We start from the raw sequence: 27,079 nt of genomic DNA on the forward strand, positions 1-27,079 counted from the left end.
ACCAAAACCCATCATATTCTGGGGGATGGCAGTTTGACCAAGTGCTGTTTTAATAATAAAGTCATCAAGATTTATAATTATAAAACCCAGTGCAGCCAAGGTAGTCCATAAGGACTGCACCCTCTTCATGCATAGCGCTGAAACACAGGGTAAAACATTGAGCAAAATGATAGCTCAGGGAGGGCAGAGTGTGCTGATTGTGTCTGGGCAAGTCTGTGCCACTTTTAACCTCACTCCTCTAAGATCTAATTTAGAGATATTTTGAGTTGATGGTGAGAGAGATGGAGTATAGCAAGTATCCGAAGAAGGCAGATTGCTTATCCTGACAGGGGACAATGCAAAATCCTTTCCCAGCTTCAGGCTCAGTTTTGGGGGCTTAAAGGACTGTCAAGTGGAGATGCCACCCAGGCCAAAATTCAAGCAACAACTTCCCAGATTACTTCACCTTTATGTGACCTCATAATAAAATCTAGAAATTAGAGTTTTGTTGGATGCAGCAGGTAGTTCCAGTGAGCAGACAATTGCAAACAGAGCTCAGAAATTCATGCTGCAGTGAGAAGAGGCTTCAAACAGCAAGGCTGGCTGCATGGTTGTCTCAGTTTGTGACCCGTGGTGTAATGAGTACTGAGTAACTCCAACCAGCTTGAAGGCAGATAAGCACAGCATCTTTCACAAAGCCTCAGTAACTTGTATCATCAGAACTGAAGCCAGTCAGTGTGATAAAACAGTGGATCAGAGACAAAGTTTGCAACAGAGCCCTGAGCTTAAAATGTCACATCAGTTGTCAGTAAGTCCTAAGGGTGACAGAACTTAGAAAACACTAGGATTTTTTATTATTATTATTTTATTTGAGAATTAAAATTTTTGGATTAGAAATATGTTGGTTATTTTAATACAAACTGGCTGCTTCCAGGTAGAGCTTGTACTCAGTATGAAAAAACCCTCTCCTTTTTTGCAAAATATTTCCATAGTACTTTTGTACTCTGATTTTATTTTAGGAGTTGTTAATTGCTATCCAGAAGAGGAAAAAGCTAATGGCAGGAATAAATTTTATGAAAACTGATTTATCATAATATAAATTGAGATGAAAAAAATCTTTCTGATGTAATTTAAAAGGGAGTTTATGGATATACACATAGTAAAATAATATGCATTCCTCCCCAGTATTTTGGCGTCCGATCTACACGTTTGCCATTTTGAAGATACATTTATATAGTCTTTATTTTAGCTGACTAAAGAAAATACCTTTTTATCTTTTCGGTTTAAGTAAGGAGGGGGAGCTTTTAGCAGTTTGTTCTGTACTCCGAGAGTAAAACATAATTTTAGGACCTAGGTGCAATATTTATCTTAATAAATTGTTAAGTGCTTCTGTAGGATTATTTCTGTGTTAAGATGTTTCCAACACAACATTAAGATCTGCTGTTTTTCTTTCAGATACTGATGAATACAGGCCACCTGTTTGGAAATCTTACTGTAAGTATCTCAAAAGACTTCTTTTATTTTTTTTTCCAAATTAGAGATGGGAAAGTTTCATTTGGATGCTTTAAAAGACTTTCTTTTTCTTCTCATCAGAATGTGAGTTTAAGAAGCATCGAGGGGTTCATTACTGTTTATTTGTAGGTGCAGTTTTTTATCCTCAAGGGCAAGTGAATGCAGGTTATTCGGAGGGGTAGGTTCTCTGTACCTGACCAGCATAAGTGGCCCCACTCCTATCTGGGTCTGGCTTATACTGGTTTGGCTGCCTAGACTGAGGCTTACATAAACTCTGTTCATGCCTTAAAGTTGGTATCCTTACAAACTTTTAGGGCTCCTGTGCTCTAGTACCTTGCATCACTGGAGCTGATACTGAACTGGTTAGAAAAACCCAAAATAAATATCTTTACCCCAGAATTTGCTGAGGTAGTAAACTGAGAGCATTCGTTTGGCCTGGCATGACAAATCAGAAGCAGGTTTTTTGAAGCCCTGACTAGAAGGGTCTGGATTCCTACCAGGTGGCCAGCATGGGCTCTGCTGCTCTTAGGTGTGCATGCTGTAGCTCAGAGGAAGCTGGCCTCACAGGCTGCCATGGTCAAGTGTGTGGGGCACTAGTACGGATGCATTGCCCTGAGATCAGAATGCCACTCCCTTGTGAACTTCACAACTTGCTGGGTTTCATTCCTGATTTAAAAAAAAACAAGAAACCAAACAAAAAATGCCAAAAAATCAGACCCACAAAACCTGACCAATAAACAAAAAACACCTTGGGGTTTTTAAATTAAAAAAAATACAGTGCAAAATACATGTTGTTTGGCAACACTGATGGAGATTCAAGGAGATGGAGAGACCACAAGACAAATAGCACCCTAGCAAAGCATCATAATTTCTACAGTATCTCACCTCTAAATTCTAGTTCTTTTTAGATAGAAAAGCGAATGTGTGAGACATTTTGAGACACAACAAGAAAAAAGAGTCTTCTGTTAAAAGCAGATTTTGAAAGCAGAATGTTTGTGTGTTTAACATACTTAGCAGTTTAGAGACATCAGACTTGCATTTGCATTTTCTTTTGTATATATTCCCAAGCTTGGTGTCTTGAGGCTGGCTAAAAGGATTTGCTCAAGTAATGTTTTACATGGTGAAAATGTGGCTATCTTAAGGCTGGGGAGATTATGCACCTGAGAAAATGTAGTTAGTTCAAACAGATTTCCATCCTTCAGTGAGAGTTTCCTTTCAGTCAGAGATTTTGGATTGGTCCTAAAGGCTTGGTGAAAACCATGGTTAGAAAGGAAGTGTAAGAGAGCAGATTAAAGTATTTTTGTCAGCTAATATATATGTAGTAGAATTAAATGAGCAGTAGAAAACTGGCTTTTCTGTCACCTAGACCAGTCTTCTCTTAATGGCTCACAGAGGTCAGTTGTTTCTGTTCTGTACCTGCCATTGCCAATGTGACACATTCAAAAATCAGTTAGGCCTTAAAAATTCATAACAGCCTTCTCGTTTGGGCTTAGTTTCTAATTTTTGTGTTCTTAAAGTGATGAGTTACATGGTCAACATCTTCTATGCAATATGAGCATTAGATGACTTCTGTAAATGTGAACATGTGTCATAAGAAACTTCAAAGAGCTTAAGCTGTAAGTAAATAGTCAGATATTGTGAAATCTGTAGTAAAAATTACAGGAGTTGGCAAAACTGCATACGCTTAAACAGTCTAGGAATGTTGGGGTCTCTTAAAATACATCTGTGTTAATTGAAGGAAACAGGCAGTGTCTAAAAAGAAGGCTGAAGACTTTAAATTTGTCCATCTTGAGTGTTTTCTTTAGTTGGATGACTTTGAATGGTTTTTAGTAATTACCAACATATGCAGTTGCTGTAACATAATTGAGATGACTGTGACCCTGGTCTGTTTGTGAATCTGGTGGCAAAGCCTATGCCTTTTGAGCCATCATTCATTATACCGGTAGCTTGGCATGTGACAACTCGGCCACGTAATATTAAAGAATTTGCACACAGAATGATTTGAACAAGTTTTTTTTCCTGCAGTGAAGGTCTAAGATAACGCTGAGACACTTTGCTCCTTGGTATTAAACATCATTAGTCATGATTGCAATACATTTTTGTACTTGTTACAAAGATCTGTGTGTTTTGCTCCCAGCTGTAAGCATTAACAGTGAATCACAGCTCTGTACCTTCTGTGAACTTGGGAAACAGCTGCCCCTTTGTTTGGTTTGTTCCGTGTTGTAATCTATAACAGGAGGGTCCAACCTTTCTAATACCAAATCTTGAGTGGCAGCTTGCCCAGAGCTGAAGGCTTGGGCACATGCAAATGTGTGTGCACCCACTTTCCTACACCATCATAGTTTGCCATGGTGAACGCTTCCTACGGTTTGGAACTAAGCACAGAGTCATGGGGTTTGATTATATTTCTGTCTCATGATGGATGAAGAGGGATGTCTTGTTTGACTTCCTTGGCAATAATTATAACAAGGAAACTGATGTTGAACAATTTCAGTTGCATACATCAATTACAGGAAGAGGAATAGGTATCGTATTTTGTAACTTGTCTACCTGCTGTGCTTCTGACTAAAAGAGGAGAAAAGTACTGCCCCTGGAGGAGAATTTCCTTCCAGAAAATCTTTGGCTTGAATTAAGGTGGGAAACAGTTCTCGGGTTTTAGCCAGTTTCTGGGCAGCATGCTGCTGGTGAGTCTCCACTGCTCTTCTGTGAGATTCAGAGAAAGCTCTATTTGCTCTTTGATTTTAATTTTTTCCCTTGGAACTTGACTCTACAGTTCTCAGAATTAAATACAGACAAGGCCCAGTGTCATCAAATATGACTTTTGCAAGAGAAGCTATGGAATCTGTCTGCTGGCAAAAATAAATGGTCATGCTATGCTTAAAATGAAAATTAATGTTTTATATACTAGCGTGCTGTTCTTCATCACTTGCAAAAATCATTTTTGTAGTATCAATACAGAATGGCAAGGATTTATTTTAGCAACATCAGGAAAAACAAATAGGGTTTTTTGTTTGGAACAAAGGGAGAGAATTTTTCCAGTTTGTCTTATGACTGCCATATCATTGGGCATCTTGCCATTTTCTCCATTCTCATGTAACTTAGCACATGAATACAGCCTTTGTCACTGGAAAAGACTTGTGATCATATGAGAAGTGTATTGCATCAATCTTATTGGTGAAATAAACGCTTTGTCTTATTACCTGAAGAAGATTGACAGCACACGTTATTAGACCTTGGTGTTAGCACTAATGATTAAAACATAATTTAATTTTAAAAGATTACAATTCCAAATGTCCATTTCATCAGTTCTAGAGTACTATTCAAATACTGTCTTAGTGTTGACAGATTCATTTTGAAGGTGATTTGCCAAACGAAACTCTCTTTGGGATAGAATGCCTTTGGTATTGTGTTAGAAAATCTGCACATTAGTGCCATTAAATTTACAACTGGCTCCTAAGATTTATTCTGGCTTGATGACACTTATTTAAGAAAAAAAAGAAAAAAGGGTGGAGAAGATACTAGTAAATATATGTCATAATTTAAGCCTTAACTGTTTTATCTGCTCAGTTGCTGATGTGTTTAGATCTGCACATGAAAATGCCATTTTTCTCTTTGTTCAGAAAGGTCATCACTGAGCAGTGGCGAAAGGACAGGGTCTGATTCTGCAAAGTTCTGAGTGATTCTTATGAAGTCCTTACATATTGCAGGAGACTGAGCATGTGCCCGGCATAGTAGGATGGGACTCCATCTGCTTACTGAGAACAGTCTGACAGCAGCCTGATATGATGTCTAATGAAATTTAATTTGCAGTTATCACGATTCCTTTTCTTACCTGCTTGATGGAAATTTGACCTAGTTACTCCATAGTACGAGATCAATTAATTGTAAAGATAATCAATAATTCTGTTTTGGCTGGCAACATTCCCTTTTCTAACATCTTGTAAGTAATTTTTTAATATATGTATTCTTGCATTAAATCTTGCAGAAAGTCTTCTTTATTTAAACAGCAATATTTAACGTTAAAATGCCTAAGTTATACAATGATTCTGTATTAACTAGAATTTAACTTCTGCCTTCTCCCAGTGTATCAATTGCAACAGGAAGCTCCCCATCCTAGAAGAATAACCTGTACTCGTGAGGTGGGTATTATAAATGTTCAGTTTTACAGAGTCCAGTAATTCCAATGTTATACTTAATGGTGCCCAACCCTAACAGTGGCTCCTCGGAATACTTGGTTCTGTGATTAGATGAAGTAGACCTGGGGGTACTCGTGCCATTCGACTTACAAATCAAATTACAAAGCATTTTGCATATAATGTATACACCTGAGAATAATTTACTGGATTTTGATTCCTAGATATGTGGAAACATGCCTTTTCCCCCTCCTTTTGGGTCAGAAATTCAAAGAATCAAGAGCAGATCTGTACAGGGGAACTATGCACCTATTCATAAATACCTTGCTGCTAGATTCCTGCAATAAAGCAACAAAGGGAAGAAGGAAACCTCCCCTGCTGCTGTTACTTGAGTTGTAGTATATACAACTCATTAATACTAGTAGCTAAGCTAGGCAGAGCCACAGATTTTAAAGATCCAAACAGGAACAATGGGATCCCGTTGGTGTACAGTGATAGAGAAGAATCTGCTCATGGGTTCAGTGGTTGAGGCAGACCCCAGATTGCCAGTGTGCTCTGAGCTACCATCCAGCAGAGCAGCACCTCTCCAGAGCTGTGGTGCTGGAAGATTTAACTCATACCAAACATCAGTGCCAGCAGGATTTTACTCATAACTGAATCTCTCTTGCAGCTTCAGTTAGGAAACCGGGAAACATCAATTTCAATTTCAGAAATGCTGAAATGTTAGGCTTGACTTCTTAAGCAGTATTACAAAACGCAGCTCTTACTGAATAACCACTGAAAGTTATTACGTTGCTGCAATAAAACTTAAGCATTTTTATCATGTGCTGGAGAAAGGAAATCAGTCTTTGAAATATGTTAGTCACTTTGACATAATATTAAAGGGGGACATACCACTGTCAGGAGCATTAATAGCTTAGAGTCTAGATCACAAGGAGGATTACTTTACAGAATTGAGCAGGCATTTCTCTGCCATCTTTTCAAATGCCCAAATGAGATTCTATGAAGTAGTCTGTCAATTTTTAAGATAAAAGGTAGATATTTAACAGAAATGAAATACTGGTTTTGCTGAAGCACTCCTGTTTTCCATTGTTAATTTGAGAGATTTGTATTTTTATAAAAGGTATAGTTGATTGAACTTAAGCAAGACATAGCTGGAATAAAGAACAATACGTGAATTTTACAAGAAGCATTGCAGAAAAAAAAAATTATTTAACTATTGTTTCTACTGTTAATGAGGGTCCAAGCAGGGCTATTGATGTGTAGACATCTTACAGACATCAGATAAGGTGGAATGGAGATAGGAAGGAGGCATCTATAGAAGACACAAGCTCAGCTCTGAAAAATGGAAGGTCTTCCATTCTTTTACTTTGATTGCAACATTATTAGGAAGGTTCTCTTCTATTTTGTGTGTTCCCTATGATAAGTTTTTTCATTACATTAATATACAAGGTATCTTAAGTCTCGTAGGAGCTTAGTCTTAGAATACAGGATTGTGATTGTATAGAGATTGTACAGAGTGCTTACCTGGATAGGATGAGTATTTTATTCCCTGCCTCCAAAGGATTGTGCTTATTATTGTAAAGTGCTGTTGAATAGCTGTTTTACCCTTCCTCTCCTCAGAAGTATTTCACTGATGGAAGAAGTGCTAGTATGTGTGTAGGTATGTGTATATATGCATATGGTAAAATGTACTAGGGATTTTTGGTAGCCTTTTGACAATGATCATTGAGGCGCTGACATTGTCCTGCGCAATCACTGTACTCTTGCTGAGTCTTATTTCAGAGCCCTGCTGTATTCATATATTACATTGTATGCTTATGAAGTTGCCTGGCTCTTGTGGTGATGTCGCAATTCTTCAGTTTCTTCAATTAGAATCTTTGAGAGGGTCGTTTGTGAATGTTTTAATTCTTACAGAATTAGAACCTTAATTTTTCTACATCACTTTTGGCTACTAAAAAGGAAAAAAAAAAAAACCAAACCAAAAATGAACATAAAAAACTGTAATAGAAATATAAGAAGTGGGGGGGAAAGTAGAAGCACAGTTAAGAAAATCTCATAGCAGATAATGTTTGTAACTGCTTTGCACATCAGCTGCATGATGCATACATACCCTGTAGTCAGGGAGAAACCGTAAACTGAAAAAGGGGTTCAGCATATTCAGTAAGATCTGTTTGCATTATATCCCATGCTAGTTTGACTGTAGAGAAGTGCTTTGGGTCTTTTTGCCCTAGGTGATAGGAAGTCACAAGCAAATTTTATACTGAGTTCTCCTTCATAGTATTTCTTAGAATACCATTAACCTATCCAGGCAAATCAGCAGAGATAGAAATGTGTATTCAGTATCTGAAAATTAAAAATGTCTCCTGCTTCTGGAGTGCTGGAATCCTTCAGCTATTGATCAGATCCAGACTGCCCTCTTTTTAGAATCAAACAAGAGACCTACTCTTACCAGTCAAATATAAAAACATCTCTGTAAAGCTTCTTGAAAATGAGCTACACTGACCACTATAATTTTCTCATCCTCATTATCACTGAATTTTAATACTGTGAATTATAAAATTTTATTAGCTATTATACAGGTGGCAAATTGAGAAGTTGGACTGTTTTAGGGAGGTAAATTAGCTGTGAGAGTGTAGTGTCCTGCATAAACTAATCATCCAAGCTCTTTGGAGGGAGGGTATCTCAGCTTATTGCATCTCTACACAGGTTGCTTCTCCTGGTCTATTTCTGTATACAGATAGTCTGCTGGAGTCAGTGGGGGATTGGCAAAAGTACCACAAGCAATCTAAAAACTCTACTAAGTCTTGTCATCACTGAAGAAAGAAATGCAACACATTAGTGTCTATAAAGTCATATTTCTGTGAATTTATTCCAAAACAAGACTATAACATATGACAAACTTTAACTAAGTGTAAAACTTTGCTGTGCCAGCTTGAACACAAAAGAGAGACATTCTGTGTTTTGAAATAGCTTCTTGAATTGTGCAGAGTAAACCTGTGTCTGCACCATGAACCTTATTGAAGAAACAAATAAAAACTGCAGGTTTTAGAAACCTGTAAGAACTGAGCTAAATAAAATAGAGCTATGAATGAATCAGTCAGTTGCAGGTATTCAGATGCAGAACAGAACATATTAAATGCACGTTCTCTCATTAAAGAATCTATTTATATATTAAATAAGGTCTTTGAAGCTTATTTTTACCTAATGAAAGTAAAATTGAAATAGTGTTGTTAAATGTGTGCATTTTCCTACTTCTACGTTAATACATTACAATGCAGAAAACTGTTCTTCATTATAAGTATTGAACAATGTATGCAACTGAGCCACATTTGATGTGGAAATTTATTCAGTGAGCAGTAACATGTTTAACCTTTCTCTCTGGTCTCAGCCTTTCCTCCTAGTGTTGAGCTTTGTGATCTGCTCTTTCTCAGCTGGGTTTCTATTAGCATCCATGTGCGAGTCAGTGGGAAGCAGAATCTTTTCCTGACTGGTTGAATTATTCAGCTGTATAAACAAATTCATAAGTATTATGAAGATAATTTTGGTCCAGAGAACATCAAAGAGGTCAGTGGGGAGGGAACAACATGTAATTTGATAAGATATTAGCATAAGGTATTTCTCCTCTTGCCTTGTTGTATTCCAGTTGTTGACATAAGCAAGAGTGATGATTAGGGGAAAAAACACTTGGTAAAGACTAATTGGAAATCACACCTTAAAAAAAAACCCAAGCTTTTATTTAAGATGCAAAGGCACTTGTTCTGCAGGTTCTGATAGTGAGAGGTGTATTCAACAGAATGACCTACTTAACATGAAATGCTTCTCAAATACAGAGAATTCAAGTTTCTGCTCTGTTACACCAGCTTCGTATCAGAGCAACACACAGATCAGTGGAATACACTGACATAAAGAGAGCATTGCATTCGAGATTTTTGTATTGTGAAGGTGCAGCAGAGCCAAGGCTTTTAACACTGAGGTTAATTTGTCAAGTTGGTGGTTCTGTAACATTCTAAGGATGTTTGACTTCTGCATGAGACTTGCATTCAGATTGTGATGTTGTTTGTACAATTAGTATTGTATTACTTCCATGGAATTTGTATTTGTTGTGTGTATAATCTTTTATGTACACACTTGTGCATGTGTAAGACTTATTTAGGGCATCCTTCACTGCTATATGAAGGCACTCCATGAAAAAATTTAACGTGTAGAAATAAATATCAAACAGACAGCTTATGGAGATAATTAAAATCATTAGCTTTTTCTGTCCTATTCTTATAGGTCCTTCATCTTAATTCATTGGTAGTAGCTATCAAGCCTGTTAAACAACATCTCTGTGTAATCTTGTGAAAATGGCCTCTGTTGAGTAGTCAAGAAACAGCATCGATGAGCTTGTCTATATGAATTCGACCAAAATGACTTCCCAAATTTCCTGGTAACTCTTCCAAAGCAATGGCTAATCTAAGGCACTAGCCAACTGTGCCCCATTTATAAATGTTCATAAACTTGATTTCATTGGCTTCACACCTCAGTAAGAAATGAGACAGTGGTGGATATATCATTGATCTTTGTGATTCTTGCAGGAATCATAGTGAGACCTGCATCTTTCTTGTGGCTTCTGCATTAGTGTTGTACAAATAAGCACACTGGAAACAAGTATCTCAGGGTTTTTTCTTGGGTTTTTTTTTCCTAAGTTAGAAGCGTTTTTTAAAACTGTACCAAACACAGGTTAAACAAGCAGCAATAGGAAATTTTTTCCCATAAGTAAAAAGTCCAGTGAAGTAAAAAGACTTAGCATTTAACTGATTTTTGCTGCGTACAGAGAAAATTAAGTAGCTAAGGCTGCCTTTACTTATAGTCAACAATACTGCCAAATCAGAATAAAACTCTGCAGAGGATGTGTTTTTTTTCAGCTAACAGCTTTAGTTAAAATGACATTTTGTTGCTAATGCTTTTGATTTTGTTTAAAAATGTATTTCCTTTCTTAGGTAAATTTTAGTTCCAGTCCAAATGGGTGTTTTGGTTTTGTCTGTTAACTTGAGGCTGACTTAGTCTGAAAGGCTAATGAAGCTTCTGAGCTGAACTCTTTTGGCTTTCAGTGCTCACCCACAGAGGATATGTGGGTGCCTGCAATTGTTTGTAGAAATACAGTCAGGCAAGAACTTTGTGAAGTCCAGGCAGACACAAAAGACAAAAAAAGCTGAATCTCACTTCTAGTTCTGGTGCTGCTATGGATACCTAAAGTAAGAACAAATGCTGTGCTGCTTTTCATGCCGAAGTTGCTACGAGTAAAGTCGGTGTGATGATACTTGTAGGAAGCATTATAGAAAGCTGGAGAACAGTGTTTACTGTCTTAAGTGGTAAATCTGGTTTATGCAGTGTATCTGTGTGTTTTTTTAAGTCCACATGGACTGCATGCACTAAGTGTGTTTGTAGCCCAGCTAATTCTGAGTGAATTAGAAGGCTCCTGTTGAGTTCTGGAGATGCCTTAGCGTCTAAATGTATTTATTCAATCTACATGTCAACCCTAATATAATAAATCTAAAAAGTCATTAAAAGAAAAAGAAAGCCCCAAACACCAAAAAAATGAGTAAAACTCCATTCACTCCCCAAACCAATTGGGGGTGAAGTTGCACTGAATCTTATACAAGTAAATAGTGTTACACATCAACATTTGTACTGAAGTGTTTTGTGAGTTCGTAAAACTGCAGTAAAGACTCAATGTTAACAGAAGTGGTTATTTTCCTCTTTAACTCATCATCCACCAGAATGAACTGCAAACTGAGCTACACCTGCCTTGGCAGTCCAGCTGAGCTTTTCTCTGACGCTTTGCTTCAGTCATCTGGCAGTTCACATTTCCAAATGTTTGCACACAGAATATAATATTATAATTTGTCTTAGGATTTACAAGTACTCTGAAGGTGCCCTGTCACATTAGTAATCCATTTCCAAAATGGAATGCTTTGGCCTATATAGATTTTCCAGTTCTGTCATATAAATTCACTGTATTCACTGAGATAAATACAAAACCTCTATAGACAGACAGCAATATCTTATTCACGACAGGATTCTTATTTTTTAATAACTGCCTCAGAATAGTGTCTTGTCTTGAGGGTTTTAGTTAGGAATTGTTGCAAGTTTCTATAACAATAAAATGTTTTCACTTTTTCTGCATGCTGCTTTCTTCCTCTTGAAATAGCCTACATTTAACAAAGAATATGTCAGACTTTCTTTATCTTTTGGAATGATCCAGTCTCTTCAGGTCCTTTGAAGACAGTTATCATACTGGTCAAATCTTATTTGCTATTATGTAGGGAAAAGAAATCTTTTAGAACATTATAAATCTTTCCAGTGATAGAATGATTTTTCAAAAGTGATGAACTATCACAGTGGCTTTCTATCTGCTGGGGATGGGGAAGAGTGTTTGTTAGACTGTACATCAGGATGTATTTTTTGTTGTTTTGGACATGTGAAATCTTTATACCCTCTGAGATAACTGGAGAGAAGCACTGATTTTAATAGGCTATTTTTCTGAAAAGATGGAAAAGAGAACCTAGGGTGGTAGTTCACTATATTTCATGTTTATTATAGCTGGATTGTTTTGTATTCTTGCAGTTCAGGTTGTGTAATTGTTGAATTTTACTCCCCAGGGAGTTTCCTCCTTTAAGTTTAGCAAACGAGGGGTAATTCTGGGAGATTTGCAGTTCCTCACTTGTCTCTAAATTTCCTAGCCCATTAGAGATGAGATACTTCATCTGAAATACCTAGCAGGCAAATTGTGTTCTGACACCTTTGCATGTTGTGTTTATACTGTAGGGTCTCTAGACCATGGCTGGGCTGATGTTACACAGTGTAACACATGCATGGGGTCTTTGAGGTGATATTACAAATGACACATTTTAGTGAAGTCAAGAAGTTCAAGACTGAGGCCTCACTCTAAGACCATCTGCTAGTGGCTTGATTTCTGGCAGCAGTGGCACCAACAGCTCTATGATGGAAAATAATTTGTAAATTTAAGAGCTTTATAGGTGTTTCACTATGACAGTGCACTTAAAAATAGAGTACACTTACACCCAGGAAATGATTCTTTCATTTCCCCTTTTTGGCAGTTTGTACAAGCAATACTTAATGTCATCAGGTTGCATTAGCAGAGCCCCAAGGATGACGTGGTGCAAGCAGCTCATTCTTTCTCACTCAAGTTTTAAGCCATTCAGAAGTGCAGTGTTTCCCAAAGGTCTACCTTTGGTTTCCCTATATTCCACACACAGGGAGAATCCTGGGATAGTAGATGATTTTCATCTGTACTTTCACATTATATCCTTTTCCATTTTTAATACTATGTTATAGACAGTATACTTTATGTATGGATTCAGTTGTTATGAAACATTACAATTTCTGTCGTTTCTTCTAGGTAGAGAACAGACCCAAATATTATGGAAGAGAGTAAGTAACATACACCTCTGAAAGCGGTTTATCCAGACATACTGGTTGATAATAGGCCCAGAACAGGTTGCAAGTGTTTGCTCTGGGCTCTTTGTTTCTTCTCTATGTTTTACAGCAGTGCATCTTGCTCACCGTCAGATTACTATTGCAGTACTATCACTTCTGTCTGCCTAAAATTACACCGACAGTTTCTGATTGATACATGTATCATTGGGTGCTACCTTAAGTGAGAAAAACATATGTTTCTGTTCTTCCAAAGGGTTTTCTTTGTCTACCTCCCCCTCCTGTTGGCTTTTACAAAAGGTGTTTGTGTGTGGGGAAAAAAAAAAAAAAAGGATTTGGATCACAGATGCAACATAAGCATACATTATATGTATCTTCTATTTCAGATTACTGAGGCAAAGATGGTTAGATATAGTGTGGGGAAACAAAGCAGATTTCATTTGTATTTATTTTGGTAAAAGGTGTGTAGTGTTGCTAGGTTATTAAGTCAGTAATTACTGAGATTGTATGTAATCCCCAGCTTCTAGCAAGTTGCTGTAATATCCCTGGATGCTGCAAAATGCTGGAATGCATGGCACTGGTGCAAAACATGTGAAGCCAGCAGAAGAAAGTGGTCTTATTTCTACCTATTAAATTGATAAATGCAGACTTAAAAAGCAACATTCTTGTTTCATAGATATTGTTTCATAGAAGCCTTTCTAAACTATTTAAAGTGACGGCAAGTGCTGGCAGAAAGAAGATTAATATAAGCTGTAGATTCCTGCAAACCAGTCATTCTTATGTTTGCTTCTTTTTTTAATTACCATGGTTGATGGTTTTTAGAAGAAGAGGAAAAGGTGATTCAAAAGTGAGAAGGCATATGTTTTGAAAGGTCTTTGTTCCTTAGATTCCATGGGATGATCTCAAGGGAGGAAGCTGACCAATTATTAAGTGTTGCAGAGGGAAGCTATCTCATTCGTGAAAGCCAACGGCAACCTGGAACCTACACTTTGGCATTAAGGTTGGTAATTAATATTTAATCTTTAAGTTTATAAAATATTCAACAGAATGTACCGAGTTGTTGGCCTTAGTGCTTGAACTGCCTTGTGATTATTTTAATTAATTTTTTTTTTTTAAAGCACGGTACTTTTTTATCCTAGTTACAGATTTGTTATCTTTAACCTTCCGCAATCCTTCCTTAAGTGCTAGCATTCCTTATGTTTGCACCATCAGGATAATAGCAGTTGTGTTCTGCCTGGTGTTGCTTCGTTTTACCCTTCTCCCACTACATTACAGATGTGATACCATATAGGTGTTGGGAGAGTAGGCAGTCAAGAACTAAAAACCATCTTAAGCATTCACCTAACTAGTCTGCTGTTTGGATTACTTCCTATCTAAGCTAGCTGTTACTGAAGAGCAATTAGTTCTCTCTAGTCCCTCTGTGGAATGGCCGATGAATCAGGAGGCTTTTGTCTGAACACCTGTTAAGTAGCAATGTTTGTAGATCTGTTTCTTTGCAAAATTCTGGCAAGTGAATCAGATATAAATAAAAAACTGAAATAACAGAAATAAAAAATAACTTAATTAGTTGTATTTTTAAAATAGTTTAATTACCCTTAAGGTAGTTGAGGTTATTTTGGTCTGGGCTATACAATTAAGTATTCAGATGGGAGATGGTGTTTATTAGCTGTGTTTTAAATCTAAGTGAGATGGTAAAACACTGAAGGAGAAGAGACAGTTACTGAAAGTTTTATATGATTAGAGTAAGATTGCAGTTAAAATAAGAATATCTTGAAATAATAGGTTGTGATTACTTTTTCAGAAAAGAAGGTATATTTTTCTGAGATGTTTGTTTCTGTAGTAATAAGATTTCAAATAGAAACATTGTCATTCACACAGGTTTACATTAGAAGCATAAATAAATTTGTTGTTTATTACAATCTAATACTCCACTTCATCTACTTCTGCTCTTGCAATATTCATTTAAAGCTAAAAAGAAAACAGTTGTTATAACACCTGGCTTGAAGATAAAGCTCCTGCACCTTGCTCCTGATGGTGCAGAAATCACAAGGTCTGTAGACTGTGAAAGATGAAGCTGCTGAGCATCTGGCAATAATGTATTAATATAGCTTGTTTTACAAATGCTCATCCAGTCCAGCAGGTCAAAAGATGGGTCTCTTTTAGGCCTGATGGTATGTCTTTCAAACTGGAAAACCTCTTTGAAAGCAAGAAAATCTATTTTCATACCCAATAGAAAAGAGAATGGATGGCTGTTGGTGATCAGTTTGGGAAACAGTTTCCAATAATAGCAAAGCTGTTATCATTGATTTATTTTGAGGAAATTCAACATTTGGCCAAACAACTCAGAATCTGTAATTGCAGCATGTTGCAGTCATTTCATTATGATTAAGCATTCGCTAAACATCTTGTATATTAAGGGTGGTGGTCTAGGTGTCTGCTTTCCATCCCGCAACAAGTAATGCTCTGTTGTCTTGCTGTTGGCCTTGTGTACGAATTAGGGTCTTTGCCCTCATACATGAGGTGAATGTTCTCTGTGAACTGCAGTGCTGTGCCTTCCACATGTGGAAATTTTGCCACTAGGATTTCTTTTTTATCTCCAGTAGGATTTCTTTTTCTCTCTCCTAGGAAGTGTAGCAAGAGTCTGCATTTCCATTGACTGGAGGCAGAGTTTTGCTCATTTTGTATTTTTACTTTCTGTGGAATTATATACACAGAACATACCAATTAGTCAATATTCCCACTGACTCTGTTGCTGACACTGTAGCATCTCATAAACACTAGGTAGTTTCTGTGGTCTGTCTGTTCAGGCTGACTGTGAGAAGTCTGCTCTTATTGCCATAATAATTTTATGTAATTTTACCTGTAATTTATAGCATTCTTTTGAGATCATCATTTGTGCTTGTCTCACAACACTGCCAGATGGCAAAGGTAACTCTGCAGCTTAGATAATCCTAGTAGGAATTTCAGAACGTCATGTCCATGGACAGAAATGGAGCTTGTGAGTAGGGTGATATGTATGGGTAAAACCTTTCCAAGTTCAATGGAAGACTGATTTCAGGGTCTCTGATTTCACCCTTTCTTTTCTAGCTGTGTGAATCCATTTGATCTTTCCATAGTAGGTGTAAATGCCACTCTGTTATTCAAGCAGTCATGTTAATTTTAAGATCACTTCTGTATGATTTTTGCTTTTCCCTTTTTACCTTTGTTTTACCCTTTAGAAGGTGTAGGAGGAAAGAAAACTTGGGTCATCTGTTTGTTTTATATAAAGAAACAGACACAGAATAGGTTTCACAGCATTTCACAAAGTTAACTAGCAATGCCAAAGAGGTGATCTAATAATAGTGCAATAAATAACTTAGTAACAAAACATAAAATGTAATATCCATGTTTTGTGGTTGTTTTCCAGGCATGCTTTGGAAAGCAAATGGAAAATGTTGAGGAAAATTTAGATGCTTAAGGCTACCCATTGATTTTCAGCATAAATAGTTGGTTCCATCTTGGTTCCTGTATTTGAGTGTATCTACTCAATCTGTCTATCACTGTGCATGTTTGCTGTCTGACTTGTCTGTCTTTGACATTCCTTGACAGTCAGTCAGTTGTGATTAGGACAAATTGGAAACTACCTATGAAGTGTGATTGCATCATAAAATCCCAGTTCATCGAGACATGAAAGCCTTGTGGAAGCATGGGGTAGGATCAGCTGCTATGGAGACAGGGTTGTTTCTGCCTTGTAGTTACCGATTCTTCTGCTGGGGGGCAGGCAATTCATTAGTACAGCCGGCTCAGCATGGGCAGCTCTGGCAGATACCTTCTGCATTTGTGTCAATGTGCCTGGGAATCCTGAAAAACCCAGGGCATCCAGTTATGAAGAGCAGTTTAGTCAAACAGGATCATAAACACTTTCTTTGGCAAGGTATGATGTTTCTGCAATGATAAAAACCAAATTTTTGTGCTTTGTCTTGAGGACCCAAACCAGCCGACTCCTCAAATCATCATGGAACAATCTGAACTGTACATTTGATACCTATTGATAACTATTGTAACTGATGTCTAAAATCTCAATGGTATGTTTCATTTCAGCCATTGAATTTGTTTTGATTTAGTTCCAACTGTAGTTCTGTTTTGTGTAATGTTTTGGTTGGACTGTAAATTAAGTGAAGGCACTGCATCCTCTCTGTTCTCAGAATTCAAAAAGGAATGTATCTTCGTGTTTGTCATTTGATTTATATATTTTATATTACTGTTTATTTAATTAACTTCAACATCAGGTATTTGCTATGTTGGTAAAGTTTCTAACACAGTTAAATTAGAAATTAGAAAAAAATGCTAAAAAAACCCTTTGGCTACAAAGCAAGCTAGGTGAGACATAAAGGTAGAACTCAGAATCCTTATTATGACTGCCTAAACATTGTATTTGTGAATACATCATCCTGTATGCCACAAATCTCATAGAGATTGATGAACCCTAGCTCAACTTTGTAAAGTGAGCATTTATCTTCTGGAACTATTAAAGAAGATCACTTCGCAGAGGGCTATATTATAGGGGAAAATACACAGTGTTCTCTCTTGTTCTGTCTCTATCCTCATTGTTCATTCCCTTCTAGAATATACTTATAAGGGGCATTCTCCAGAGATGCTGAAATTGTCTTCACTTTGTGCTAAAGATTTGCACTTGTTAAACTCAATCATAGAATCACAGAATAGTTAGGGTTGGAAAGGACCTTAAGATCATCTAGTTCCAACCCCCCTACCATGGGCAGGGACACCTCACACTAAACCATCTCACCCAAGGCTTCTTCCAACCTGGTCTTGACCACTGCCAGGGATGGAGCATTCACAGCTTCCTTGGGCAACCCATTCCAGTGCCTCACCACCCTTACAGTAAAGAACTTCTTTCTTGCTGTGTATCTTTAATTTGTATTACAACATCCAGAGAAGAAAGCCTGATCTTTGTTCATTACTGCCCAGCGTCAGTCATTTACACCAGTATCAAATTAATCTAAAACGGTAAAAAAAAAGTTTTGTTGTTTTTTTTTGTAAGTACATAAAGTAGTATTACATTTTAATTGCCATTACCTTATTTAACCTCTTAAATATTAAAGCAGGAGGAAAACAACACCTTTATCAATATCTTTCTAGAAGATAAGGAATACACTGTTAAGATCACAAATCATAACTCCTTTGTAGGCAGACAGAATTCGCAGTTACAAAAACATGTTTTCATAAAATCTGGAACAGATTGGACAATCTCACTAAGATACAGCCTTCAGCTACAGCCAAAATGCACAGAATGCAAATGCAATTGGTGCATGAAGGTGCTTTTATGGACTGTTCTACTCCTAACACAACTCTTCTGCATCTCAGTGCTCTTTAAGTTACTCTAAGGGGTGCCTTAAGTCATAAAATGGGCAGATCTGGGGATAGGTGTGGGTAATTGTCTGCAAGAATTTCTCCTCAGTTATATTTCTGTTAACTTTATTAGCAAGTTCTCTATGAACACACTGGGTTAGGTCAAAGGACCAGTTTGTATCCTGGTACTCTTCAGTAGCTATTAATAGCAGCATTGGAAGAAAAGTGTAGTAACAAGATGAGCACGTGGTAGTAGTTCTCTCGTGTGCTCTTCTAGCCCCAAATATTTGCTGTTCATGGACTTGCGAGGAGAATTATCTTTGCTATTCTTTCAGGCTTTGGATGGAGAGATATTTTTTTTTTTATTTTTGTGTACTGACTTTCTGAGCACATTTTTGAACCTTATCTTGAAGATTCCATCTCACAATTTTATTTGATGCTCCCTAGGTTTTGTATTATGAGAAACAGTGAACAATTGGTCTTCATTTACTTTTCCATGCCACTCATGTCCCCTTTATTGTTCTCTTTACAGGCTGGAGAGTCCTAGGCTATACATTCAGGTTTTGTAGCGAAGCTGTTCCATAACCCTCATCTTCTGTCATCTTTCAGTGCACCTTTTTCTTGCTCTGTGATTATCTTTTGGATATGACAGGACCAGGACTGCACATCCTGTTCAAGATAAAGTGGGACATGAAGGTTTTTTTCTTTATTCTCTAAACCCTTCTAAATGAATTTTTGACCACTGTGGAGCTTTAGGCTTTGATGCTTTTATAGAACTAACTTTAGTAGGTCTAAAGAACTTGTTCTTGAGCTGCAATAGCTACAGACACTGCCCGGTAACAATTAAATGGCCAAATATAGGATAGGATAAATAATAGCTTTTGCAGGCTTAATTGAGGCAGTCAGATATCCTTAGTGCAGTGCTGTGGAAGAGTTAACTGAGTTCAGAGTGAAGATGTTGAATATTTCTTCTTCTTTAATGAGGTAGAAAAAGTGATTCTTACCCAAAGAAACTTTCCAGTTAAGGTTGCCAGTGAGTTATTCTAAAATGCACTACTTACTTAAGAAGCTGCATTTTACCATCTTCTGATGAGCTATTTTTGTCTACTTTTGTCCATTATTGTGCAATTAATTTGCATCCTAACTTTTTTTTTTTAAGACAGACTACTTTTTAAATCTAAATTGAAACAAAAGAAGTTTTGTTTTCAGAAGACAGATTTCTCAGTTTGTAACAGGGAGAAGTATGTACTTAAGCAAAACCATAATGATAACTTTAATGTTGTAATGTGTGAGTTTAGCTAAATATTCAGTGCCATCCTTCAAATAATATTGACGTTCAGAGCCTAAAAAGGCCTGTGAAATTGTATCAGTTCAGACACCGAATAAAAGAGAATGAAGCGTAAACACAAATGAGAGCAGCAAACCAGCTCCCTGCTATATTTAATGCCTGTACTTAATCATGGATGTTGCTTCTAATAGCTTATTAAAAACAAAAGAGGTCACAGCAGAATTCACCAATGTTTACGAATCAAGAGAATGCCACTGAAAACTTTTTGCAACCCTTAGGCTTAAAATAAATTACTAACACGAGAAAATTATTATAGGTATGTATGTATGTATGTCCATACTTATCAGCAAGTATCTTTGACAATAAAAATACATAACATACATTGCAGTGTTGATTAGATATTCCAAATAGTTGAAAAGAACTGAAAATCTTTAATTAATTCCAGGAAGTATTAGATCTGCTTTTAAATATGGCAAAAGAGTAGTACAGTGCTTAATGCTAGGACCTATAACAAATGACAGTAACAATAAGACATGGTTTGCAATGTAGCCTTTTGTGGTTGAGAGCTTGTTTGATAATTAGGATGAGGATAAAGAGGAAATGGATAGAGACTGTATTAGTGGTAGGCGTTGAAGTGTGATGGTACTGTATGTTCTTTTGAGCAGATATCTGCTGTAGCGTGTTTAGTTGGTTACCATGGTTTCTCTTCCTGCAAATTCTATTGTTGTGGTATTGAGGATGAATTGAAATAAGGTTCTGCAGCATGAATTTTTGAAAAAAATAAAAAAAGGTAGTAACGTTAGCCATGATAATGAGTCGTGTTTTCTTTATGTTTGGGGGTTAGGGCACATTCAAGATTACGTGGCATCAGGAGAGAATTTTTGGGGCAAAATAAATGTCAAAAATTAGTACTCCTTAGCTTAGACAACAGCTACATATGTGTCCGTTTCTTGCACAATACATCTTCTTTCTCCCTACATTATGAAATTGCTCTAAGAAACTAGCCACTGATATTTTAAAAGGAGACATAATTGGTAGGCTGTTAGACCATAATGCTGCAAATGAACTGCAAATTAATTTCCGAGGACAGTTGCTTTGGCAGCTGAATGTTCATCTTCAGTGGGCTCTTTTGGGACACACATGTAGTGCTCTTCCAGAACATACATTGATTGCCATGGGATTACTTATGCGTGTAAAATTCAACATCTGCAAAAGGCTTTTTGAATTCAGAGGTTAAAACTGTGCATCTGCATTCTGCTGGAAAGCCTCATTGTATAGGTTGGGACACTGGAGAGGAACTGGGGAAAGAAGGATTGTTTGAAACAAACTTTCTGTGTGATAATAGCTGAATTATGTTTTTTTAGTTATGAATATATCAAAATTTGGTCATGGTTTATTCTGAATCAAGAGAAGGAGCCCAGCAAACAACAGCTGACTGCATCCCTTCACCTTGCCATGATAAGAGATGGGAGGGTACGAAGAAATTATAAAGACCATTTTAAAGACTAAACTTTGCACATCTTTCTACTGTGTGTTTTTTTTACCCAATTTGCAAATGCAGTGATTGGCAGTAGCAAGGGCTGAATTCAGTTTCTAGAAACCTTTCTGAAATATTCACACAATATTTCTTGGTTGCTAGCTGAAAAATCCAGGCAAAGTGTGCTGATACATTTGGAGCTTGCTTTTCTGCTCTAAAATAAAACAATTTGGCCTCTATTTAAATGATCTTCCATGTAAAATAATTTTCCTTTCCTATTTCATGCTAAATAACATACTTTGTTACTTTGTCACTAACATGGAAGGCTCAACTACCAGTAAACAGCATAGGCGTCCTGCATGTCACCTGCCTTATGTAAGTGCACCTGGACACTACTGAGGTGGCTTTGCTGAAGTATTTAGAATAGTAATAAATAGCTGCTAACCTTAATGAGTAATTAGCTGGCTACCTAGGCCCTCCCACAGACTGGAATGCTTTTTTCCTTATGGTTCATGTCTTCTTGCTGTGTTCCTGTTCTCCTTCCCTCCTCTTCCCATCTGTTGTTGTTGTCAGCTCTGTTTTCTTTTGGCTAGAGTACCTAATTTATCTTTGGCAATTCAGTTTGCTGCAGTCTTTCTCCTGCTCATGTAAGTTCAGCACTTCTCAGAGGAATATTTTCTGCTTGGCTGGTGTGGTGAACTTCTAGGTAACTTGTCCAAGAGCTGTCTGTGCTCAGTGTATGTAACTCATGTTCATTTTTTGCCATGTCCTATACCTCTAACTCCTGCTGCACCACAAAGATCTGCTGTAATCTGATGCACTGTAGAGCCTTTGGGCTTGCAGTTGAGGCGCTCTGGAGCTCAAAAGATCTGGGCTCACTTCTTGCCTTCACATATGACTTGACTGTAGCTTTTAAGTTTTCCATGCCTCGTTTCCCCGTTAGAGAGGGTATGTTCTTTCCCGTATTGTCTCACATTCCTGTTCAGTATAAAAGTCTAGGATCTCTTAAAAACGGCCCACCCAAACTGAAAGTTGTACCCCATCTCTTAGACTGCCCCCAGTCACAACTCCTGAGAGGGAGTCTGCGTTGTACTGTACTATTTTTATGGTGTATAATGTCTGTATGCTCTGAAACTTTTAGGCACTGTTGGAGTTGAGTTAGGAAAAACTCAAATTGCAATGCAATCAGTTTATAATTGTGTATACTTGTACATCGCAAACATTGCACTCTCTTCCCCTGTTCCATCCCCTGTCAAAAGGATACGTATCTCTTCTGTCTTCTGCAGGTTCTATTGGAATGCCTTTTTACTCTATTGCTTTTAGAAAATGCTAGATAGAAATGTATCTTCAGGTTACTCCTTTTGGTTGGCCTCTTCTTCCATATGCTTTTGAAATACACATCTATAAATCTTTGTGCTTGGAGAAACAATTTATTTTTCCTGATCTTCATCAATAAGCTAAAAAAGTCCTTCAGCTTTATAAATATGCTTCCAAAATAACAGCCTCATTGTTGTTTAATCTCATAATTGTTTTTATCAAAACATTTACGAATTATTCAAACTCTAAAACCACTGACAGCAGTAAATGTTATCTGGCCTGGTTTTCCTGTTCCTTCTCCCTCTTTCACACTTGGTGGACCTCAGCTGATTTAAGCATTGTTCCTCCTAATTTGATAGGTGCTGGGTGTCTTTTACAGCTACAGATGAGTAAAAGAACTTTAACAGTTTCTGTAATAAATTGACATCTGCCCCACCTACTGCTGCACTTGCATGAAGGAACAAATTGCATTCTGGAAAAACAGAATATAATAACACAAAAGCTATCAATCCTTATTGATGAGCTGTTAGTAGCCCTCAGAATCCTAACAGTGCATATTGTATATGCAGGAACCATTTCATTTTGCATTATTATGCTTGTTTATTGTTAAGGAATGCAGCTTTTAGAGAACAGGATGAGTATATTGGTGAATCTCACTGTTTACAAAAAAGTGGTGAGTAATTACTGGAAGATCAGAGGTAGAATACACTGATAAAACAAATTAAGCATCAAACTGTGTAATAGCTTTAAGTAAGTTAAGTAAACCTTTATTGTAAATTTGGGATTAACAGTGGCTTAAGGCAAATCAGGTTTGACAAAATCTCTCTGGAAAAGAAATCTTCCTGTAGTTATTTTTAATCTAAGGCTTTTTTTTTTTTTGTATATATAAACTTTGAGACCTTGAATAACATATAGAGTGTACATAAATAATCAAAACCAAAACAGGAGCAACAACAAAAACAATGTTTGTCCACTCTGCTCTCCAAAAACCCTTTTTGCACTTGCAAAGCTATTTTATAGGGAAAATTTCTTAGGGTTTTCTCTTGATGTCTTCCACTCAGATTTCCTTGACATACTGTATTAAAATATGCATATTGTCTTCGTAAGGTAAATTAAGAGAAAGTTGCTTTTAGTGTGAGAAGACCTTTAGAAGCAAAAAATAAATGTGACAGTCATGAGTAACTTTTGAACTAAAAGAGGGTAGACTTAGACTTGATATAAGAAATACATTTTTTAGAATGAGGGAGGTGACTCACTGGAACAGGTTGACCAGAGAGGCTAAGATGCTCCATCCTTGGAAACATTCAAGGTCAAATTGGATAGGGTTCTCGCAATCTGATCTAGTTGAAGATGTCCCTGCTCATTGCAGGCAGATTGGACTCAATGGCCTTTAAATGTCCCTTCCAACGCAAACCGTTCTATGTTTCTATGTCTCTGTGAACTTAAACCCTTGTAGGAAAAGCTGCTGTAAGTGAGACAAAAAATGTGCATGTTTGAGCATTATGCTATGTCAGTTCTCTCCATAGTGTGAGTTATTGCAGTGGAATTTCTGTTACAAATCTAACGTTCCAAATTTGCCAGACAAACAATGTCATATATGACCTAGAATGAAAATGTTGTACATAGGCAGAGTAAAACCTGTGCACACATTTTGAAGCTTGCTGAGCAGACACTGATGAGGGTTGATAGCTTAGAAGAATTAAAATACAGTTCTGATTTAAAGTAGTACAAAAGCTGTCAGTAGCACGAAGTCACATTGCAAAATTTACTCTTGGAGAGCATTTCTTCAAAATTTTTGGTAAAGAAATGTAATTATTTGCTTAGTATCAGACTGTGAAAGTTACTAACAGTCTTGTTAGTAACATTTCCAGAAGGTGTTTATTCCAGGCATGTTGTCATTGCTTTCCAAATACTGCTTTCATTTAAAGAGAAGATCAGGCTTTTTTACCCATGTATATATAGACTTCAAATATGTCTTAATCACTAACTACAGTGAGTATTTTCCCAGGAAGCATGGAGGTTTCATCATGTAGAAAAAGCAGTAAAACGTTGTCCAAACCATTGGTATTGTTTCTGATTCAATCACCAAATCAATTCCAGGGAATCATAGAATCACAGAATAGTTAGGGTTGGAAAGGACCTTAAGATCATCTAGTTCCACCCCCCCCGCCATGGGCAGGGACACCTCACACTAAACCATCTCACCCAAGGCTTCGTCCAACCTGGCCTTGACCACTGCCAGGGATGGAGCATTCACAACCTCCCTGGGCAACCCATTCCAGTGCCTCACTTCCCTAACAGGAAAGAATTTCCTCCTTATATCCGATCTAAACTTCCCCTGTTTAAGTTTTAACCCGTTACCCCTTGTCCTATCACTACAGTCCCTAATAAATAGTCCCTCCCTAGCATCCCTATAGGCCCCCTTCAGATACTGGAAGGCTGCTATGAGGTCTCCACACAGCCTTCATATAAAGTTTAAATGGAATAGGCCATGCAAGCACATTACTTGCATGTAATGTGCATGTAAGAAGAGGTAATACATTTGTACAAGAGCTTTTTTTCAGAACCAAACACATTCTTTTCAAATGATCTATCACTGATCAAGAACATTAAAAGTGATCTTAAGTGTTAAGTGATCTTACTGCATATTAATGATCAGTTGACATTTATTCAGAGTTTGAGATGGTGAAAAGTCAGCTATTTAAAGCTGTTTCAAAGTAAAATAAGACATTGAGACAATGTCTTATTTTGTTGGATTTATTCCTTTGTTAGATTTATTTGTGAAACACACCATCACAGGTACCAAAGTCTGATAACACTTTCAGTCTTCATTGTTTTCAGCAGCTGTTACCTACTGCAGATACCCTAGAGCAGTTGTCTCTCACTTGTGTTGTCCCTGACAGAGCTCATAATCCACAGGAAGGTGCCATTGCTCTCATCCTTGCAAGCATCCAGCTGCTTGCAGCATGCTATTTGAAGAGCATTGTTTCCCTCTTGGACAACAAAGTATGAACAGTGATGCAGGTAAACAGTCTTCAGTCTCAGTTGAGAGACTGCTGGGAAACTGTTGGTACTGATACAGCACCAGCCCCAAGTTTTTTTTTGCTTGAACCTGATTAGAGAGTGAATTGACCTTTGTGTCTGCATTGGCATGGGGTGCACACAACCAGCAGTTCCAGCTCTGGGATTTGTTTTCTGTTCCAAAGGATGCCACACTTTTTCCATGCTAAATTAAACTATCACATATTCAGCCAGAGCATGGGTCTGATCTGGTTTTAGGGTAACTTTATACCTAATCAGTGTTCATCAAGCACCTGTTAGCCAGCCAGTCATCCTGTCCATCCAGATGACACAGGAACACTATCTGTAGTGACTGTACTCTGCCACCTTTCCCATGCATATCAGAAAATGAGGATTTTTTTTGTTTCCACTTGTATAAAATGCACCTTTACTTTCAATCCCTAAAGCATTTGATTTCATGTATGCATGTTGTGTTCTTGTAAACTACTGCTAAGGTTTTGGAGATGATGATAATTGTCAACCGGGTACTCTAGGAAGATGGCAAGTTCCATAATTCCTTGGCCATCCTAAGAAATGTTGCTGTTAAATAATAATAAGAAGAAACAAACACCAAAATGAGCTGCTCTCGGGAGCTGGAGACCTTCAGGGATAACTGTGTGGAAGAGGTTTTGGCTGCATGTAAGACTTGTGGTTCTTGGACAATGAAATGCGCCAAAAGAGTGTCTGTGGAATAATTTGTTTTCTCTCACATGAACACAGCATGATTAGGAGACATTCCCGATTGCAAGATTGCTTGTATTTCTGTCACTTCTTATAGAGTGTCAAGACTCTGGTCTTCAGGGTTGGTTGAGAGTTTTCAGAAGCTAGAGCTGAAATTCTGGCACCTAATTTTTAGTTGAATTTCTACCTTCTGGCCACAAAGTACGTTAAGATGCTTTATCTCTGAGGCAAGAGTAAGTCCAAGTGACTTTCACACTCATATAAAGAACTTAAGATTTCTCAGTTCAGTGTATGAAGTTGCTTGAAACTTAACAAGGACATGAGTAGCCCCAAAGGGTGCTAACTTTGTGTTCTGGTTGCAGCTGCACATTTTAAGTAATGTTTTTGTCTGGATACTCTTCTCATCATAAAATATGCTGTAAAAGAGGTGAATAACTACTGTACAATTCTGTATGTGGACTTTAAAATCCATCTTAGATGGTAAGAAAGTGAGGACGGGCTCTTGGTCCTTCACTTCTTTCTTTTGTTTCATCAGTGAATGTCGCATACAGAGTAGGTGGCTGAGTCTGAAGCCTGTCTTTCTCATGCTATACCTAATTCAACTCCTCAGTCCTTTATTACTAGCCACATTTGCTCTACCACTTAATACGCTTTCCCACGTTGTTATCCACTCTGCCCTACTGGCACCCAAAGGGACTTGACAGAGTGATTGTTTTTCGGACAACTTTGAATAAAAGAAGTCTTTTATCTGTAGTCCTGCTGTTTGCAAACAAATGCACAGTGGACACAATGAGACTGTTTGACATGTCAGAGGTCCATTTCTTTTGCTTGGAAAAACAT

General features: G+C 37.4%; 1 protein-coding gene across 2 annotated transcripts in view; it reads left to right on the forward strand.

Moving 5' to 3' along the window:
- The window catches only part of CHN1 (chimerin 1), a 102,948-nt gene that overhangs the window by 19,686 nt on the left and 56,183 nt on the right, over positions 1 to 27,079 (forward strand). For both annotated transcript variants that reach the window (XM_062615866.1, XM_062615867.1), the window contains exons 3-6: positions 1,435 to 1,473; positions 5,575 to 5,630; positions 13,033 to 13,064; positions 13,954 to 14,067. In XM_062615866.1, coding sequence (XP_062471850.1) covers positions 1,435 to 1,473; positions 5,575 to 5,630; positions 13,033 to 13,064; positions 13,954 to 14,067 — 241 coding nt within the window. The remainder of the gene's footprint in view (positions 1 to 1,434; positions 1,474 to 5,574; positions 5,631 to 13,032; positions 13,065 to 13,953; positions 14,068 to 27,079) is intronic.

This window comes from Pezoporus occidentalis, unplaced genomic scaffold, assembly GCF_034315485.1.
Source record: "Pezoporus occidentalis ecotype Australia unplaced genomic scaffold, CSIRO_AGI_Poc_V1 ctg184, whole genome shotgun sequence".
NCBI classification, from domain to species: Eukaryota; Metazoa; Chordata; class Aves; order Psittaciformes; family Psittacidae; genus Pezoporus; species Pezoporus occidentalis.